This window comes from Malus sylvestris, chromosome 17, assembly GCF_916048215.2.
Source record: "Malus sylvestris chromosome 17, drMalSylv7.2, whole genome shotgun sequence".
NCBI lineage: Eukaryota > Viridiplantae > Streptophyta > Magnoliopsida > Rosales > Rosaceae > Malus > Malus sylvestris.
In genome coordinates this window covers 22049009-22071035 of record NC_062276.1, presented here as the reverse complement: position 1 = coordinate 22071035, position 22027 = coordinate 22049009, and the positions used below count along the sequence as shown (strand labels likewise).

General features: G+C 34.6%; 2 protein-coding genes and 2 long non-coding RNA genes across 6 annotated transcripts in view; 3 read left to right on the top strand and 1 right to left on the bottom strand.

Annotated features, from left to right (window-relative positions):
• The window catches only part of LOC126612387 (NEDD8-conjugating enzyme Ubc12-like), a 56613-nt gene extending 54921 nt beyond the window's left edge, over nt 1-1692 (bottom strand). For all 3 annotated transcript variants that reach the window (XM_050280795.1, XM_050280794.1, XM_050280793.1), the window contains exons 1-3: nt 1561-1692; nt 1344-1457; nt 942-1050 (exon numbers count right to left, since the gene is read on the bottom strand). In XM_050280795.1, the coding sequence (XP_050136752.1) occupies nt 942-1050; nt 1344-1452 (218 nt within the window). In that variant the 5' untranslated portion in view covers nt 1453-1457; nt 1561-1692. The remainder of the gene's footprint in view (nt 1-941; nt 1051-1343; nt 1458-1560) is intronic.
• The window catches only part of LOC126612390 (uncharacterized), a 31510-nt gene extending 13822 nt beyond the window's left edge, over nt 1-17688 (top strand). The window contains exons 2-3 of the mRNA XM_050280806.1: nt 15495-15548; nt 17324-17688. Coding sequence (XP_050136763.1) covers nt 15495-15548; nt 17324-17502 — 233 coding nt within the window. The 3' untranslated portion in view covers nt 17503-17688. The remainder of the gene's footprint in view (nt 1-15494; nt 15549-17323) is intronic.
• LOC126612399 (uncharacterized) overlaps nt 1-22027 on the top strand; it is a 172387-nt gene that overhangs the window by 65061 nt on the left and 85299 nt on the right. The gene's annotated exons all lie outside the window — the stretch shown is intronic.
• On the top strand, nt 13375-14009 carry LOC126612400 (uncharacterized). The gene is made up of 2 exons (XR_007619045.1): nt 13375-13636; nt 13817-14009. It is a non-coding gene; the product is annotated as an uncharacterized LOC126612400 (long non-coding RNA).

The following is a 22027-nucleotide window of genomic DNA, read 5'->3' as shown; positions in this document are numbered from 1 at the left end:
AGCACTTTGAAAAAGTGGTCTGTGGTATCTGGAAAGCTGATGTTGCGTGTGAAGATTACATACAGCTTTATCCAAGGAGATCCGGCTCTTGCAGTTGGGAAAGTGCTGCCTCTTCGGTTTTCGAACAAGCAAACCTATCGGGGATCTGGCTCTCGAGATTTGGAAACGATGCCTCTTCGATTTTTGAGAAAGCAATCATGCTGGGGATCTGGCTCTCGAGATTCGGAGATCGGTGTCTCTTCGATTTTTGAGAAATTAATCATGTTGGGAGTCTGGCTCTCGAGATGCGGAGAACGGTGCCTCTTCGATTTTGGAGCAAGGAATCTTGTTGGGAGTGTTTTCTCGAATGTGAGTAAAGGTTGGGCATGTTTGCTAGTCTACCTTGCCACGAAGCACAGAGGTTGACACACAGGGACTTTCCAATTATCCAGCAATGGTACTGTTCCTTTACCCTCTCTTCAATTTTTGAGAAAGTAGTCATGTTGGGAGTCTGGCTCTCGAGATTCGGAGGACGGTGCATCTTCGATTTTGGAGCAAGCAATCTTGTTGGGAGTGTTTTCTCGAATGTGAGTAAAGGTTGGGCATGTTTGCTAGTCTACCTTGCCACGAAGCACAGAGGTTGACACGCAGGGACTTTCCAATTATCCAGCAGTGGTACTGTTCCTTTACCCTTGTGGGTAATAACATGGTAGCTAGACCTTCAAAATTTATGTGTCTAAGCTTTGTTAGTGCTGTTTCGTTGCTATTCTTTTACCCTTCTTGGTCAGAGCGATGTAGTGGGAGCTGCAAGCTTCACGTGCTCAACTTTGGCAGAGAACTTTGGCAAAGTTATCTATGGTACCCATGAGCTACTGCTGCGTGTGGGAAGTGGGTGATCGAAGTTGCAAAATCCAAACAACGTGTAGAGAGCCAAATGAAGCTTCAGATCAAAGGTTACTTACATATAATATCCCCGATAAGGTGTAATGGTAATCTCAAAGTCCATCAAATCATCCTTTCCATTGGGGAATGAAATCTTGCATTCTTCTGGCATGTTCAACTCACTTATATCTACAAGACAACATCATAATACAATTGAAGGACGACAACAACAACAACAACAACAAAGCCTTTTCTCACTAAATAGGATCGGCAATATGAATCCTAAAACGTCATTGCGTTGATTTCTGTGTCATAATACAATTGAAGGACTGGTTGAAGGAATTAAAATAAACACAGAAACCTTGCCTTTACGTACGTTGGAGTTAAACGTGTATTTAGGAACTTAATATGCATGTAAGCGTATAACTTTGTACCACATTGCAACAAATCATAACATATATACATCCTAAAATCATATTTACCTCTATGAAGACGCAATTCTCCTGCACTTTGCTTCTTTACGAGACCATTCTCCTTTGCGTTTTCAGCTGTTTCCTTTTGCTTTTCTTTCACTTTAAACAATCTGATCATGGTTTCTGTAATTAAAAGAAAAGCACAAATTTAAAACGGGTAATAAGATGAACCATACATGTCTGTTGTAAGTGTTAACAATTTGTGAACAAAAACATCGAAGAAAACCTGCTCGACGAAATGCCGCAGAAAAGCAAAAGGAAAGGAAATGGAATGGGAAAGCAAAGATAGGAGAGGCACAATGAAGACGGCCAAGGAATGAAACGGATTTATAATCTTCCTTTCTTCTCTATTCTTGTCTTCCTGCTACTGGTTCGTGCGGCCATAGGCTTCTCTTTCCAAAAATACAAAATGTATTCGAAAACTGTATTCGAAAACTAAAAATACAAATCATATCAACGACATGTCGTCGGCTGTATTTGAAAAAAAAATTCCAAAGTACAAATCATATCAATGACATGCCGTCAGTTGTATTTGAAAAAATAAAAATAAAAATGTGTTCAAAAATTAAAAATACAAATCATATCAACAACATATCCTCGACTGTATTTGAAAAAAAAATAAAAATGTATTCGAAAACTAAAAATACAAATTATATCAACGACATAACATTCTAACTTCCGTTTACGGAGGTATTTTTCTGCTTTTTATCCTATATGCTTGTATTATTTACTTAGGACAACCTGCGGAGGAGGAGAATGACGCTCAAGGCCAACCTCCGGAGGGGGAATGACGCTCAGCTGAGCAGCATTCCCCCTCCGAAGGTTGTCATCCTCCGCAGGTTGTCCTAAGTAAACAATACAAGTATATAGAATAAAAAGCAGGAAAATACCTCCGTAAACGAAAGGTAGAATGTTAGCCAACTCGGGATGTTCCATTTCAGAAAGGTGGAAGAGAGAAGAGGGAGAAAGAAGAAGGAGAGAGAGCGAGTTTACAGAGAAGAGGGAGAGAGGAAGGAGATAGAGGGAGCGAGTTTACAGAGACGAGGGACAGAGGAATGAGATAGAGGGAGTGAGTAAGAGTGAAGGGAGGGAGGGAGTGAGTGAGTGACTATAGCTGTAAATATAGGATTTCAAACGCAGCAGCTGGTAGGAATGGGTACTAAAAATTCCTTTGGAAAAATAAAAAAGGAAAACAGAAAATCAAAAAACATGTAGCCATTGTGACCGCAACTGTATACTGGTGCAAAACGTCCTTAACCTAAAACTTAATCCCACCACCCATTATCCCTCTCAGTCCACTGATATCCAGAATACCATTATGCCCTTTCATTCCTTTTGCAATTAACTTTATACATTTTATCGATACTATTACTGTTTTTGTCCATGTAGTCATGCAAGTATGTAAAGAAGCTAAATTTTTAAACCCGGTCACTTATATACATTTTACGCAAAATGTTACTGTTTTTTTTCATGTATCGTACAAGAATCATAAGATCGGTCATGCAAGTTGAAATAACATATTTGGATATGTTCTAAATTCACTTAACTTGTGGAAAGAGAAATTTGAACTCGAATGTTCAAGATTTCTTTGCATAAGCAAATATCATAAGATCGACCGTGCAAGTCGAAACAACATATTTTACAAGTATGATTAATATAAAAATCAATGAACAAACTATATCTAAAACTAAAATACAGAGTTGACAACACATTTTATAATTTAATAGAAAACTATCAGAAATCAAAACATGTTGGTATCGACATAAGTTAGGTGCACACTTTGAAAAAAAGATTATATCGAAAATTCCTAGTTATCAGAATCTCTCAATCCATTCAAATTTTCATTTCAACTTTTGAAAAAACATCAAATTCGAAATTTTTGTGTAGAGATTCAAAAAAATTTATTGTCAAAAATTAAAATCTCATTCCGACTTGGACCCCTAGTTGAATCTTATTATTTAAATCATTAAGATATCAAATGAGCTTTGAAACTTTAAGAAGTGGAGATAATTAGTAAGTGATAATCGTTTGACACAAACAATAATATTATATGTAAAACCTTTATTTGGATTCTGGCAATAACAAAATTCTTTGTTTCCACATTTTTTTTTGGAAACGCCAGTTGAACCTATGAACTTATGAAAGATGTGACAAGCTATGACTGATTGACCGCAGGCTGAGGGAGGGATGACTGATTGACCGCAGGCTGAGGGAGGGCCACAACTTTCATTTACCTATGGTAAGGACTCTGTCACGCATTTTTCTCTGGTGAGGGTGGGAGTGGTTGGGTCATGGTGTTTAAGTGGGCTTGGGAGGGAAGGGAAGAGGCTGGCTTTTCTGCTGCTTCTGGTTTTGATGAATTTACCAAATTAGCCTTGTTTTTGGACTGGTGTGTAAGACCAAGCAACGACCAAGTCAATTTAAAATTAGATATATACAATAATTTTGGTGACCCAGAAAATTACTGAAATATTGTGATGGTGTGTCGACAACGTAGACCCAGCACTTCTCCCCTCGGTACACACCAAGCACGGCAACGCAGACCCTGTCTCATTCCAAACTGATTTTATCGTAGCACGATATTATCTGCTTTAGGCTCAGCTTGCACGATTTTGTTTATGGAAAAAGGTCTCGTAGTAAATGGAGGTGAACATGTATATATAAGGCATATCACTTTCTCTCTGTTGATCGATGTGAGATGTTGCAGACCCAGCATGGAACAGATATACCCACTGAAATTTTTGGCCTTTTGCTGGGTTTTGGGTTGGAAGAGAAGTAAACAGAGCCTATGGGAGGAACCAATTAATATGCAACTCGAAAACGAGTTTATCGAAATAATAAATATCATACTATTCTCATATAACAAGTTTGGGATGCAACTGTAACACAGAATACAGTCTATGACCCGTCAAGTCAGAGATAAAAATGGCGTCGCTCGGATTAAGCTATGGTTGGATGCTCATTTACTCTGGTCTAGCTCACCCCGCTAATTTCATAAAACAAGGTTGATGTTTTTCTTTTTTGTTAATAAAGTTACACGAGTGTAACAACGGGAACTAGTTTTTGAATTTGTCGTATCATTTTGTATTCAAAGCTATGGAACTAAAATTGTGAACCCATATTGTTCCAAGAATACATGAAGCATATATGCTAATTAATAAACACGATTTTTACAAATAATTATCTATAAGCAACAATTGAGTTTGATTCTCACCCTTAAATATCGACCGTCTCGATTTCTATCTCTCCCTCTCATCCATGGCTGCTGAATAATTGCTGGAGGATATTGAGACGTAAAGTAAAGAGGGGAAGTGAAACATGCAGGAAACTTCCATCTAAAAGAAAAAAAATTATATTTTCAATTTTAACTTTGATCTTTATATTACGACCATGGGATTTTTATCAAACGGATAAGAACAGAAGCTCAGGTAAGTGTCCGAGGAAGATAATTAGGACTACACAATTCTTTCCCTATATGGTATTCGTTGACCACAATCAATCTTCAATGTTTCACACGGTAATGTCCTCTGTTCAATTTTTGACGCTTGTGCATACACAATAATGGCTATGGAGGCTAAAATAACTCGGTAAGTCTTTTTGGACTCCAAAAAAATAGACTACCTTGACGAAGCAACCATATGCTTCTTAATTTGAAAAATAAAATAAAAATAGTGGAACTTTTTAATTTTCCTATTTATGTCCCATCCTCTAATATATGAATATATATTTACGCAAAATATCATTATACCCTTGCATTCCTTTTGCAATCAACTTTATACATTTTATGGATACTCTTACTGTTTTTGTCCATGTAGTCATGCAAGTATGTAGACTAGCTAGATTTTTAAACTCGGTCACAAATATACATTTTACGCAAAATGTTACTATTTTTATTCATGTAGCTAGTGTGCATCACAAGTTTGACTTTCACAATTGTACATGTGCACGCTTTTTTTGTGTCGTACAAGAATCATAAGACTGGTCATACAAGTTGAAACAACATATTTAGATATGCTCTAAATTCAATTAACTTGTGGAAAGAAAATTTTGAACTCGAACATTCCAGACTCATTTACATAAACAAATATCGTAAGACCGACCATACAAGTCGAAACAACATATTTTCGCAGGCAATATTAACACCAACATATCTACTATTCTTGCAAACCAAACACCAGCTTCTCCCTCACATTTGCCCGGCACCTTGCTCTCTCACAATACAAACCAAAACAGCGAAGCAGCCACCTATTGCTAGACCAAAATTGTTGGAGCAGGCTTGGTCTTGTTATTGAAAACAATTCCCAAAAAAAAAAATCCGTATGAGGCGGCATTGAATCGGAACCCGAGATTGTCGTGTTTGTCATCTCCGGGCCATGACCTGTTTTGTACCCCTTTGGACAAACAGAAAATGAAAATAGAAAAACAAAAAACAAATGGCCAACCTCCTCCTCACACCTCAGTTGGAAATTGGGATTTCAATTCAACTTTTTTTAAGTATATATGGTATTATTGTCTCGTCAAAAACATTCTTAAATTCAATCTCCGATTACGATTTTGACTGTTCTCCTATTACAATTTTATCCATCATAACACACATGATAACTTGTAGAGATTTTAGAAAATCTATCAGGAACAATGTTTGGTATAACAAAATGTAATAAAAGAAAACTAATGAAACAAGTTTAAAAATTTTGAGTTTTAATATAAAAATAAAACAAAGGGTATAATGAATAGTAACATGATTGATTTTTTAGTGTAAAAATGTGATTTTTCGTTAAAGTGAATATTACTGTAAGCTTTTCGTTAAAGTTCCCATGTAATAACTTAATTAGTTGAAAAGTTAAAAAAAAAAAATCTACAAATTGCATTAGAACATTTGGTGTAATGTGTGTTTGTGTATTATGCTAGACCTATTGTATCAGAGACATCAATCAATTCAAGAGCCTTCAATCTCTCTCTATATCATCTTCTTTTGAACTAATCTTTCATTTTTTGCAATGTAGCTAACAGTTCCACAAGATAGATCGTGAGTACTGAATTCCATCTTCTAGTTTTAGCCTTTTAGGTTTGGTCTGTGACCGAGAGCTTGGTCTTGGAGACTTGTTAGGAGAACTCAACGAATTCTTCTCACATCTAGGTAAGACATTGGTTGGCATTTTGGCATTTTGGAGGAAGTGTTCGGTGTGCCCATTTCAAAGGAAGTGTTCAGTGTCAGGAAAATGACATGGTATACCAAGTGTTATAAGACAAATATTTGAATATTTTTTTAAGTATTCAACACTTGGTGTACCTGACATATTATCGGCACATTAAAAAATTTCTCAACAATTTGATGTTGTCTTGGTTTTTGCTCGGAGATTAGTTATTACTATAATGGTAAATCTTATTTATCTGTATTTTCATTTTTTAAGGCTTATCGAAAATTGCGACACAAGGAGACTTATAATCCATAGCGTTACTGAGCCTAGCATGGAGATTTCCAAGTGCAAGTTATGCTCAATAGGGTGGAACGATGTTCATGATCTAATGTGACAATTCTTAGGCTTCACATAAAACATTATCCCAGTAGCCGTTTTTTCATGCAGTGTTTGATATGTCTTTGTTAGGAAAATGGACTATATGAAACGGGATTATCATTATATTGACGTCTTGCTACAATAATAAAAAGTTATTGAATCAAGACTCCACACGACATTAAATCTATTTTATATAATTTGATCCCAATGTAGTTATGTTCCGTTCATGAATGATTAAATGTAGTAATTATATTAAATATGCATGTTCACATGATTTATATATGTATTAAGTGCATATAAGTATGACTGTATGAGAAGTAAACAACTTTTATAAAAAAAAAAATAAAAAAGCAAATCTTTCCAACTAAAAAAGGGAAACAAAACAAAATTTAATTAAACTAACCTATCAAAGATTAGGTACGAACCATACAGGTGCAGTATGCAACTGGGATCAAGAACGACTCTTGGGGCAACTAAAATGCCTAATTCTCTTATTTGTGAAGGAAAATACTCCAAAATCACATCCGGTTGAGTCATAAATCAGGTAATCAAAGGTAAAATAAATATTGTTTCTCTCAACCTTCTGGCCATAGGATACTATATAACGGCGGATTGGTGATTAAAAGGAACACCCTGTTTGTAATGTTTGTCGCTCAGCAAGATCCCGAGGGTTTGCCTCGGAGAGAATCCAGGTCCGACTAAAATTACCTTTTTAGCTTTTTGTAGTATCTTTCACTACGGCTTTATTTGTTTTTTTTTTCATTATTATTTTTTTTTAATTTTATTTTACTTTTTCTTATGAAAAATCATAAACAACTCCATAAATGCAGAATCCTTTGCTAGGTGAACGAAATCACAGCTATTGTAATGCTCTACTATTGATCCATCATAATCAATTAATTTGTACCGATTGGACGTCTCCACCCATCAGCCACAGACCTGAGGTCATAGTCTGAGGAGATAAGCTGCCTACATCGTACCAAAATCGTAGGAGATAAGCTGATCTTGTCCAGTCTTAGCTAGGGGGTACCTACCCCTCCACCCAATCAATAAATTCGGATCTTGAAATTTGATCAAACGGTTAAAAACTGGAGATTCCTTTAAAAGTTATAATAACTTTAACCGTTAAATCAAATTTCAAGGATCCAAATTAATTGATTTAGTGAAGTCGGTGAAAGAAATTCGGAGATGGTCAATTTCCCAAGTTTTACACCCATTGACAGGGTCACTAGGTACCACCTCCTCTTCACTCCTCAATTGGAAATCTGGAATTCAATTCAACCTTGTTCAAGTAGATATGGTATTATTGTCTCCTTAAAAACATTCTTAAATTCCATCTCCTATTATGATTTTGACTGTTCTCTTATTACGATTTTATCCGTTATAACACACGTGCTAACTTGGAGATATTATTGAAAATATAACGAGAACAATGTTCGTACATTACTCTAGCTACCTTAGCCACACCATGTTTCATAAAAAAATAACATAGAACTTAGATCAATCACTTGAGTTACAAACATGCATGTTGCATCTAATCCTAACCTTTTATTTTCTCAAGTACCGTTGTGTGAAAGCTTTGAGACAACCCACGTTGAGGCCCATCAACTTTTTACAAGATCCAGCCCAAGTCAAGAGACCTAGTGGGCAGTCATAGCTGACTAAACCTCTGGTTACCCACTGAGTTGAGAGTGCTGATGTGTCCACTTTTAGACGTGGGACTTCGGATTCTTTCGTTTCATTTTTTTTTTCTATGTCCTCTGGATTCATTTACGGAACCGCCATGTCACAAAAACGTAACCATGCCACATAAAATTTTCATTCTATCAAAAACACGGTCTAGCATACTAAATATCATATTATAAACAAACAAAAAATCATTTTGAAGTGCTCAATTACTTATATAATAACACTTGGTTATCAATTTATGTTTGCGGTACAATAAAGTATTCTCTATTCAACTATTCACACACCCTAAATATCCAAACACCCATTTCCTGCCTCCCGGCTAAGTTGCAGGTAGTTCTATCCTGAATATCCAAAAAACCAGTATTATTTTCCCTAACTTAAGTAGGATGGTGCATGTAGTGTTACCGCACAAGACCTCCAATTTTCTAAAACCCTCAAGTTTTTAGTCTAATAGAGACAATGAATCTAAATCCAATGATGTATGTACAGTCTGTGAATGGTGTAACCATTTTTATTCATGTAGCTTGGGAGCATCAAAATTGACTTTAATACACAATTATACATGTACACTTTTTTATTTATGTCGCACAAGAATTATAAGACCGACCATGCAAGTTGGTGAATACTCCACTTTCATCTAACTTATGAGAAAAAAGATTTGAACTCGAACGCAAGTGACATATCCCAAACCTACGACATGCTTGGGGATTCAAACCTGCGCATATAGATTTTCAAAGATTTAATTCGCAAAACTGTAAATTCGGAAAGTGCAAAAGAACAATATAAGGAGCAAAAGTAAATTAATTGGTGCTACGTTCAATTAATATAGCGGATGCAATCTGTGATTATATTAATTAAAGCCCAAATAATCAGGAGTAAATATTAAAGGACATTTTTGTAACTATTCGAGATTTATTTGTTTAATATATAGTTCTATTATATTTAATTAAAGTGCTTTGTTAATTTTTATTTTTTCATAAATCAATGAAACATTATAATTAAATTCTATTTCTCAAATAAAAACGGGTACATCTTAAAAATCTAATAAGATAACCTGATAATTATATGTACCCAGACCAATTTGTGGTGCTAGGTTCGTCTTCACTAAGATTCGAGATGCCATGTCCGTCATCATGGAAAAGATTTCTTCTTCTTGTCACTTTCCTTCATTTGTGCCTTCAAAAAGCTTGTGTGTTTGGTGATGCTTTGTCGTCAACCTTCATGAACATAGCTTTTCGATCTTTTTTATCAATCTCAAGTTCCTTGCATACTCAACTTGACTTCTATAAAATGAACCACTCTCCCTGTCAGTCTCACATCTTAGCGTCGTCTTTTGGGAACAACATTAGAAACAAGCTTAATAATTCAGTATTTTAGGCAAAATTTTCACAACTTTCCAACATTTGTGATGGTTGAACCTTGTGATGAATTTGGGCAAAATTAGGTACCAACTGTTTGCTTGCATCAACTAAAACAAATAAAGTGGGAAAAAATTAATTATTTCAAAAAAAATAAAAGTAGGTGCTAATAAAAAAACTAGAAAATTTTTTACCTCATCCCCAATATTTGTGTCACCTTGATAAATTTTCACCGCTTTTGTCTGAGCATGTCTATATTTGCCTAATGCAAAACTCAAAATTTTTATCATATTAGTAACTAGTAAGTGCACTTTTCCTACGACTAGTTCCATACCGACTGCTATAATTTTCATGAAATTTCTTCCACACAAGAAAACATCTTTCAGCGATTAACCATGCAGTTTCGGTTTCGACTCTACTGTCAACGGGATATGCCATTTTCGTAAGCACAAACAAAATAGGAATGTAATCAATAAAATAAGAATGTAATAAAAGATTGTACATAATTTCGCGTGCTTGCTTTCATTTCTTGATCGAGCTATCATTAGTTGATGAAATTTTAGACTAATAAGATGACCTATTCCAACAAGTACTTAGAGATTATTTGCTGACAGAGACTTAGATAATCAGTCCGTCTCAAAGCAATGCTGTTTATCTAAATTGAAAGTGCTCATTGATCGGCTAATTCTATGACTTCAGTGTTGTTTATCGAAATTGAAGATATTGCCGGTTGCCAACACCCTCACAGATTTCAACTGGTGTTTAGTTACAAATTTTGATTACATCAAGTAAAATCCCTGATCTACTCAGGCCAAACCCTAAAAATCCTTGCAAGGTGGTTATTAAATCCTAGTCATGCGTCATAAAGAACTTGTGAGTTCAAGTCCCATCATGCTTCTATCCTATGCATCGGATTCTTCAAAACCATTTTCCTACATTTATGGGAAGTATAGGTTACTTGTTTAATTTAAATAACAGTCAATCAGCCACTCAGTATTATGATTTGGTGATATTCATCATAAGTAAGATGTTTTAGGTTCGAATTGCGTGGATGGTGAATTTGATGCCAAATTAGGTTGATCATTGTGTGGTTTAGCCAAACTCCCCTCCATTTAGTGTAAAAATAGAGTGCTACTAAACTCACCCCATTTCTCACCCACCTTGTAATCAAAATGTTATTGACATATATTCATTTTAGAAAAATACTTTTAAACCCTTGTTTATAATTGGGCAGCTGACATGTAAATACTGCGCCACCATCAACTACTATAACCACTTCAATGGAGAAACTTTTGAACACCTACAGATTTGAACCAAAAAAAAATTGTTGGGTTCTAGGGTTTAGGTTGGATGACATTCATTGAAATCCCAAATGAGGATAGGGGTTGGGGGCTATCTAGAGTAATTATTATGGGTTAGCCATGTAGTTGGAGAAGGATTTGGTTATGGCGTGAAAAGGGCGACAGGTTTCGGTGGCAGAGGGGTAGGTATCAGGAGAGAGTGTGGTGGTGGGTAGGGGACAAAGATATTGATTATTGAGAGGTGGTGGTGGATGGGTTGTGAGATGGGGATGAGTGGGCAGGCGGGTTGGGGCTTCGGCTGCACCGTGAATGTGGTGCTGCGATTAAGGATGGGATAGATTAAAAAAATGTATAAAATTTTTAATATATATTAAAGGTTACTTTAGAAATAATAAAGGGTGAGAAAATAACATTTCAATTTTTTAATTTTTTAAGGTGAGTGAAATTAGAATGTTGCTGGAAAAATAGGACAATGAAGTTGGTCTATCAACACTCTAAAAATAAATCGATGTGCTAAAAAATAATAATAATAGCAGTCAACCATTCTAGATTTCATATTTGGGAGAGAAAAACTGAATATGGCACATGAGGAGGGAAAAATAATGAAAAAGAAATAAATAAAAAAATAGCATACAGATTTTGAAAGAAATAAAAAGAACGAGTAAGAAAGAGCTATAAATTAAAAATGTAAATTGTTATTAGCACTCCACAAATTATATTTTTCATTCCAAATTTTTTATGATTAAAAATATATATATATATATATATATATATATATATTTGTGAAGAATGTAGAATAAGATTTTTGAAGTACTAATAACAGTTTTTATTCAATTCAAATTACGTGATTCTGTAATTTTGGTTATGTTTATGCATTTAATTATTTATTTTGGAGAAAAAAAAAACTTACCATTTACTCTCTGTTTAATTTCCTATAATCGAGGGGAATCAATACCATTTTCTCCTTCTCTTGACATAGCTGCAAAATTTGGAAAATAGAGCTAATTCACCGGGAGCATAAAAATATCTTCCAATAAGTTGACGGTGTTAAACCATAGAGATACCTTCCAATAAATTAGAATACATATTCTCAAATATCTTCCAAATTGTTGAGGTCGTTAGTGTGAAACCAGTTGGCTAAATCCTAGGCTAGGCTGTTGACAAACGAGAATTAAATTTACAATTTTAATTACGCTTTGACACTAAAAAAAATGGAAGACAATAAGTAAATTAGCATTTTCAATGTGTAATGAAGAATGCTTATTATATTATTAGCCTGAAAACTGAAAAATTATAGGGAAAATTTGAAATCGGTCCAATTTTATAAACATATTTTTGAAATAGGTCTAATTTTTAGTGACTTTTGACTTTTGAAATAGGTCCAATTTTTAGTTACTTTGGACCCATATCAAAATACCCCAAAATTATAAGGAAAATATGATCAAGTAATTAACATATTTTGAAGACCGATTTGTGTTCCCAACAATAAAAAGATTGAACCCAGATATAAGAGCTTTGATTTACTTTGCATTTCGGTTATGGATGGTCTAGAGATACATCTTGTTTCATTGATCTTAATGAAAAGAAATTTCAATCGAACATGTAATTAGTCATCAGTACGCGCTACTCGCTAGTCCTCGATATGTTGATATACTGAGGTGGGTGCAAGCTCTGGGCACAAGAAAGAAGATGGACAGATATGAGATGACCTTCATCTACAAATCATTATTATTACTTTCCTTGTTGATCGAATGTTTACTTTCTTCCTAGAAAGCAATTGAGCAAGCAAACTGAAAAAATACAATGGATGTAGCTAGGTTACCAGAGAGGAAGAGAGAGGACAAAAAGTTGAATTGAATGGGCATGTCTATTGGGGGTTTGTATGCTATGCAACTTTCATGTGCCCCAGAAAGTGAAGGGCTTGTTTCTGGGATGGTGACAACTAACAAGGCCGAGCCCTCTCCTCTCTATCTTTCCAACCCGAAACGCATTGATGTGAATAATGCAGTAGATAAAAAAAACAACAAAATAGTACGTACTGAATAAGATATCCCCATTACTCTCACCTACCAACCTCACCTCTTTTATTTTACCAAGGTATCCCCACTACTCATGCCAAATTATGCGATCACACAACATATTTTAGCGGATATTCATAGGTCATTACAAGGTTAATTTGGGAAGTGAGAGTCAGGTAATTTGAGACATGAAAACCCTAAAACCTTTCGCTTCTCTAACACTATATAATAACACTACCACCTTCCCAATTCCAAATCATTTCATACTTCCTTGAGACCCTCATCTTTTCCCAATTCATTCTGCAATCTTCACGCCTCACTCTCTCTCCCTTCTCAATTCCTCCTAACTCTCATCACTGCAAGGATATACTTCGTTCTGAAACACAAGAGGCTTTAGCATCATTTTCCAACTATGAAAATGTATTTTATCCCATATCTGAAATGTCGTAATTGCTTCTGTTGATCCTAGACTCAATAATTTGTAATTTATTTTAAGATTTATGTATAAGATTTGCTAGTGTGATAAGAAATTTAAAGTCGGTGAAAAAAAAAATGCAGAGCACAAAAATAACAGGATTAATGGTATGCGGACTCTTTCAGGATCCTTTATGATATGTCGACAACAGTGGTCAAGAAGGGGACCAATTGCTGAACAAGATATTGGCGGCAGTGGTCAAGAAGTGGGAGCTGTTGCTGAACCGGAAATCAAATTCACCACCGCAACAGTATGCTTCCATGTCTTTCAATGCTTCTTTATAGCACCATCTATTTTATTAATTCTAGCTTTCGCGGCCATCACGTCCCCTATAGATTACCTTTGTACCACAGTTCAATATGTGATTTGTGATATAATTATGGTGGAGATCATTTGTCGATTTAAGTAAAAAATCACCCCAAAGATTGTCAAGTTCTTAGGAATAAGATGCATCAGGGAAGCAATAGAGATATTTTTATAGGCTCTGGGTCTTTATTTAAAAAATATTATAGATCCCGAATGCATAATTTGTGTTTTTACCCTAGTATGTTGTTCCTACTACCTGATTTCCTATGTCTTATTTTTGAGACATAGTGGAGCCCTAAGTTTTCTGGATTTTGCCCTAGGGATATATACTGTAATTCCAGTGCGTTTTATAAAATTGATGGACGGTGGAAAAAATCTTTAAGGTTATGAATATGCATTATTCGTTCTTTCAATTACAACTTGCATTTCTCTATTTTTATTTAAAAGTCATTAGGAGAATGTAATTGAAGGGATTGTGAATCCACAAAACTTTGTTTTTCTTTTCATTTTTAGGTGTATCATAATGTTTTTATTTTTAATATGTACCATTTTAATTCGCAACCCTAATAATGAGAAAATATATGATACACCTAAAAATGAAAAAAGGTCTATGGATTCTCAATCCCTTCAATTACAGTCTCCTGATCACTTTTAAATAAAAGTAGAGACATGCAAGTTGTAATTGAAAGCCCGAATAATGCATATTCATAATCTTTCAGATTTTTTCCACTGTCCGTTAATTTTATAAAATGCATTAGAATTACAGCATTTATCCCTAGGGCAAAATCCAGAAAACTTAGGGCTCTACTATGTCTAAATAATAAGACAAAGGAAATCAGGTAGTAGGAACAACATACTAGGGTAAAAAAACGCACATTATGCATTCGAGATCTATAATAATATGTAAATAAATACATAGAGCCCATAAAAATATCTCTGTTGCTTCCTTGATGCATCCTATTCCTAAGAACATGACTATTTTTTGGGATGATTTTTGACCTAAATCAATGAATGATTGCCACCATAATTATATTAGAGATGGAGCTGTGTATGAAGGTATTCTATGGGGGACGTGATGGTTGCGGTAGATGTAATTAGTAAAATAGACAATGCTATAAAGAAGCATTGAAAAACACTTAAACCCTAAACCATACTGTTGTTGTGGTGAATTTGATTTTCGGTTCAGCAACAACTCCCGCTTTTTGCCACCCTTGCCGACATCTTGTTGATCTCGTCTACGACGACCGCGTGCTTGTTGATGACGGCCACGGTCGCCCCGCCCCTGTTGGTCGCGGCTTACTTGTTGACCTTGCTGACCATTCCCCTCCCCATCCTCCAGTGGTTTTACGGTAAGAATAACAGGCGTACAAGACAAACAAGAGGAAAATAGCTCCGTAAATAGAATGGATAATGATAACTAACTTATGAATTGTTCGTGTCAAATGATTATCACTTACTAATTATCTCTATTTTTTTTTATGTTCCAACCATGAATAGGTAATGGTGGATACAACATTCGGTTTGTGATAAAGATGAAATTATTTATTTCAGGTAAGCTAGAGTTCAACTCTTATGATATCTTTATGATTTAAATAATAAGATTCAACTAGGAGTTAAGTCGGAATGGATTTCTAATTTTCGACAATAAATTTTTTGAATCTGTACACAAATATTTTGAATCTGAATGTTTTTTCAAAAGTTAAAATGAAAGTCAAAATGGCATTTTGCAATTCTGATAACTAGGAATTTCTGATATAAATTTTTTCAAAGTATGCACCCAACTTATTCGGATACCAAAATGGTTTGATTTCTGATAGTTGTCTACTCAATTATAAAAATGAAAAGTTAATTCTCGTTTGTCAAAAGCCTAGCTCTAGCCTAGATTTTTTAACTCAGTCACGTATATACATTTTACGCAAAATGTTACTGTTTTTGTTCATGTGCTCGTGCGCATTACAAGTTCGATTTTCGCAATTGTACGTGTGCACGTTTTATTATGTCGTACAAGAATTGTAAGACCAATCATGCAAGTTGAAATAACATATTTGGATATGCTCTAAATTCACTTAACTTATGGAAAGAGAAATTTGAACTCGAACATTCCAGATTTGCATAAACAAATATCATAAGACCAGCCATGAAAGTCGAAACAACATATTTTCGTAGGCAATATTAACACACTAGAAAACGTATGATAAATATTGAGCGAAGTAGGTTTGATTACTAAATGTGAGTTTATTCATAAATTTTAGTTTTGTTGTTAATTCCAACTTTTACTTGATGATAATTATGAAATAATTACAAACAAAAAAATAACAAAAAAACAATCCACATTTAAAGTTGGTTTTAAGTCATATGAAGTTATTTGAGCTCAAATAAAATTTCTCTTCTTAAAATCTAGGGAGTTTTGTTAAAACACTGAAAATCGTAAGAGGGGTATATATTAAACAACATTAAATTAATTTAATGATTAAAATTTTAATCATTCTTACCTCTCTAACCGAACACCAACATATCTACTATTCTTGCAAACCAAGCTCCAGCTTCTCCCTCACATTTGGCCGGCACCTTGCTCTCCCACAATACAAACCAAAACAACGAAGCAGCCACCTATTGCTAGACCAAAATTGTTGGAGCATGCTTGGTGTTGTTATTGAAAGCAATTCCTGAAAAAATAGAGAAAAAGAAAAGAAGAAAAAAAAAGGCGTATGAGGCGGCATTGAACCGGGAGTCGAGAACGTCGTCTTTGTCCTCTCCGAGCCATGACCTGTTTTGTACCCCTTTGGATAAACAAAAAATGAAAATAGAAAAACAAAAAAACGTGTAGCCAACCTCCTCCTCCCACCTCCTCTTCACACCTCAATTGGAAATTTGGATTTCAATTCAACTTTGTTTAAGTATATATGGTATAATTGTCTCCTTAAATACATTGTTAAATTCAATCTCCAATTACGATTTTGACTGTTCTCCTATTACAATTTTATCCATCATAACACACATGATAATTTGGAGAGATTTTTGAAAATCTATCAGGAACAATGTTTGGTACAACAAAATGTAATAACTCAATTAGTTGGAAACTTAAAAAAAAAAAAAGAATCTACGAATTGCATTATAACATTTGGTGTAATGTGTGTTTGCATATTATGCTAGACCTATTGTATCATAAAGATCAATCAATTCAAGAGATTTCATTTTTCCTTTTCAATCTCTCTCTTGTTTCTCTCTATATCATCTTCTTTTGAACTAATCTTTTATCTTTTGCAACGTAGTTAACAGTTCCATTAGATAGATTGTGTGTACTGAATTCCATCTTCTAGTTTTAGGTTTGGTATATGATCGGGGGTTTGGTCTTGGAGACTTGTTAGGAGAACTCAACGAGTTCTTCTCACGTCTGGGTAAGTCATTAGCTGGCATTTTGGAGGAAGTGTTCAATGTGCCCATTTCAGAGGAAGTGTTCAGTGTGTCACGAAAACAGCACAGGATACAAAGTGTTATAATTTAAATTTTTAAATTTTTTTTACGTATTCAACACTTAGTGTACTTGACATATTCTCATGACACTGAAAATTTTCTCGACAATTTGATGTTGTCTTGGTTTTTGTCTTTGAGCTCGGAGATTAGTTATTACTATAATGGTAAATCCTATTTATCTGTATTATCGTACTTTTAGGCATATCGAAAACTGCGACAGAATGAGACCTATAATCCAAATGGTTATTGAGCCTAGCATGGCGATTTCCAGGTGCAAGTTACGCTCAATAGGTGAAACGATGTTTCATGATCTAATGTTACAATTGTTGGGCTTCGCATAAAATATTGTCCCAGTAGCCGTGTTTTCTTGCAGTGTTTGATATGTCTTTGTTAGGAAAATAGACTATATGAAACATGATTATCATTACATTTACACAAAACAGTAACATTATCCATCAAGGTTGCACTAGGTGTTAGTCAGACGGAGGCTAAGAAAAATTACACAAAAACAGTAACATTATCCATCAAGGTTGCACTATTTATACAAAATTGCAATTGTATATGAATATATACATGATCCTCAAAACAGCAAATAATGACTTCATCTCTCAATTATTAACACAAAATTGCAATTGCATATGAATATATATATATATATATATATGCACATATATATGTGTGCGTGTGTGTTTGTGTGTATATATATATCAATGCATAATACATAACATTACTACAGGTACGCAAATTTAAATTGCCATGATCGATGTCGCTGTTGTGAGATCTCAAACCAATTATTTATTATCGTGAAGAAAAATTAAACAACAAAATAATATGTAATTAATTCAAAATACTATTATAACTAATGACATCTTAACGTTTAATATGCAAGTAAGTCTCTCTTCGCTCGGTATAAATAATGGCGAATGATGATCTCCTTATTTAGGTGTGAATTGGAATTTCTATTGCTTTATCATTTCTCTTTCAAAATTTAAGCTGTGCTTTAATTGGACAATGGGATGCATGCCTACTCGGTACTAAATCACACATATAATTATGTAAATGCGATCTCTATCCTGCCTAATACTTTCGTGGCTTTTTAGCCAAAATGGTCTATGAAATTTGTATAACTTCTCACTTTGGTCCTTGAAATTTGAAATCAATAAAAGTGGTCCATGAGTTTGTCCACCATCAATCATTTTGGTCATTTCATGAAAAAATTTCATTAAATAATGTTAAAATGACAAAAATACCCTTACTTTTTGTCAAATCATTTGGTCATTGTTCATTAAATTGAGGGTATTTTTGTCATTTTGCTCCTTATTTAACACAATTTTTCATGGAATGACCAAAATGATTGCTTGTGGACAAACTCAAAGACCACTTCTATTGATTTCAAATCTTAGGTATCAAAGTGATGAGTTATGCAAATCTCAGTGATCATTTTAGCTAAAAAGCCTACTTTTGTTGGGATCTCATTAATTTAAGTCCATTTTTGTATGTTTGGCTGCTAGAAAAGAATACAAAGACTACATCTCTCATGTACCTCATTTTATATATGAAATCAGGAATGGTTTTGCTAGAACAGAGTGCAAGGCTCTTTGACGTTTTTGCATTGTACTAAACGCTACTGTATTCTATATTTTAATCCGGTCACATATATACAGTTTGTCTAGAATTTTATTATTTTGTTTCATGTAGCTCGGGACCATCACAATTCGACTTCCACGATTGTACATATACACTTTTTATTTATACCGCACAAGGATTATAAGATCAACCATGCAAATTAATATAATATCTGGATGCTCTAAATTTTTCTAGCTTATAAAAGAGATTGTATTAAATACATATATTCACATTAGTTATATATGTATTAAGTGCATATAAGTATGAGAAGTAAACGATTTTCATAAGAATAAGAATAAAAAAGCAAATATTTCCAACTAAAAAAGGAAACAAAACAAAATTTAATTAAACTAGCCTATCAAAGATTGGGTACGAACCATAAAGATGTGGTATACAACTGCGACCAAGAACGACTTTTGGGGCAACTAAAATGCCTAATACTCTTATTTGTGAAGGAAAATATTTCATAGTTACATCCGGTTGAGTCATAACACGAGTAATCAAAGTCAAAATAAATATTGTTTTTTTTTCTACCTTTTGACCATAGAGTACAATATACGGCGGAATGGTGGTTGCTCACAAATAATACCCGACCACCAAGTTCAACAACCTCCATCCATTGTGGACCAGCATCAATATCACACTCCAGTTTGAACACTCGAAATCCTTTAGTCTTAGGTGGCTCAGTGTAACTAAGGGCTGATTTGGTATTGTTGTACTTTGACAAAAAGCTGCTGTGAGAATAAGCGGCTATGAAATAAATCAGCCGAGTGTTTGGTAAATTTTTTTGTAAAAGTGCTTTTGGAAAAAAAAGCAGTCTGATAGTGGGTATTTTCATTAAAGGAGCACTGTAACTCTGTGTGCTTTGAAAAAAAACTAGTTTTCCAAAGCTGTAAATAGCTGCTTCAGCTTTTTTCTTTGATTTCAGCTTATTCTCACAGCAGCTTCCAAAATAAGCCTTTTTTTTTAGTTTACCAAACACCTAAAACCCTTACAGCTTTTTTTCATGAGTGTTTTTTTTTAAGCACCTCACTCCCAAACCACTCCTAAAGGTCTTTCCAAGCATGACCTTATGCCAAGGATCGGCTATTAAACATGTTTCTTGTTTAGGCTTGTAGTTTGGATTGAGGAGCCTCCAAATGTTATTCTGGACCTTCTCATTCAACAAACAATATAATTTTAGGAAAACTAATGAAAATGACTTGAAAACTTTGAGTTTTAACGATAAGGATAAAATAAAGGGTAAAATAAATAATATCAAGTTTGACTTTTTAGTATAAAAATGTGACTTCTCGTTAAAATAAACAGTACTATGATCTTTTCGTTATAACTCTTTATAATTTTTCAAGTTAATGATGTCGACCTTTCCTTCCAAAAAATAAAAAAGCAACTCCATAGATGCAAAATCTTTTGGCAGGTGAACGAAATCACGACCATTGTAATGCTCCACTCTTGATCCATCATAGTCAACGAATTTGTATCAATTGGACGTGTCCACCCATCAGCCACAGACCCAAGCAACGAGGTCATAGTCTGAGGAGATAAGCTGCCTACATCGTACCAAAATCGTAGGACAAAAGCTGATATTGTCCAGTCTTAGTCTTAGCTAGGGGGTGTCTACCCCTACCCCCAAACAACAAAAACAAACAAATTTTAGAGAAAACCTCTCGGTACTGTATATTTTAACGAAAAATTACATTTTTACACTAAAATATCAATTATGATATTATTTATTTTACCTTTTATTTTGTCTTTATGATTAAAACTCAAAGTTTTCAAACATTTCATTAGTTTTCTTAAAAAACAAAGCTCCAAAAAAAGGGTTTAGGACATCTATAGCCTGCAGCATGGCATATCAGAGGGATAAGGATTGTCTGCCCTCCACTTCTGATGCCCTCCTCGTGCTCTTCTGTTTTGTGTGGTCATGGTTAAGCCACGTCAACATTTTATATTGTTTTTTTTATATATATAATAAGACAAAAATGAATAGTAATATAAAATGTTGACGTGGCTTAACCGTGATTACACAAACAGGAGGGCACGGGGAGGGCACTGGAAATGGAGGGCAGACAATCCTTGTCCATATCAGAGCCAGACACGCAGTCTGCGCCTGAGCCTATAAAACAAAGACAAGTCCGGCTTCTAAGCAGTCGGTGATCTGCCATCAACAATTGTTGTACAGGCGTGACATTTGCTGAGTCCAAGTTTTATGGAGTAGGAACTCCCCTCCTAATCTCTCCCCCCTTCCATCACCTCTTATTTAAACGGTTGCAATTACGCCATGTTTATATCTTGTTTTGAAAATTTTATATAGAAAATAAGGCAAAAAGAAGAGTGAGAGGAGGGGATGTAATGGGATGGTAATAGGAAGGGAGAAAATCCTACACCCATTGGCAGGGTCACTGGGACCCACCTCCTCCTTACTCCTCAATTGGAAATCTGGAATTCAATTAACCCTATTCAAGTAGATATCGTATTATTGTCTCCTTGAAAACATTGTTAAATTCCATCTGCTATTACAATTTTATCCATCATAACACACGTGCTAACATGGAGAGATTTTTTAAAATATAACGAGAACAATGTTTGTACATTACTCTAGCTACCTTAAGCCACACCATAGTTCATAAAAAAAATAACATACAACCTAAATCAATCACTTGGGTTCCAAACCCGCATGTTGCATCTAATCCTAACATTTTATTTTCTCAAGTACTGTAGTGTGTAAAAGCTTTGACACAACCCACGTTGAGGCCCCATCAACTTTTACAAGATCCAGCCCAAGTCAAGAGGCCTAGTGGACCGAGTCATATAGCTGACTAAACCTCTGGTTACCCACTGAGTTGAAGTGCTGATGTGTCCAATTTTTTTTTTTTGAGAAACTGGATAAATTCATAAACAGGGCCGGAGCTAAAACACAAGGAAGCCTA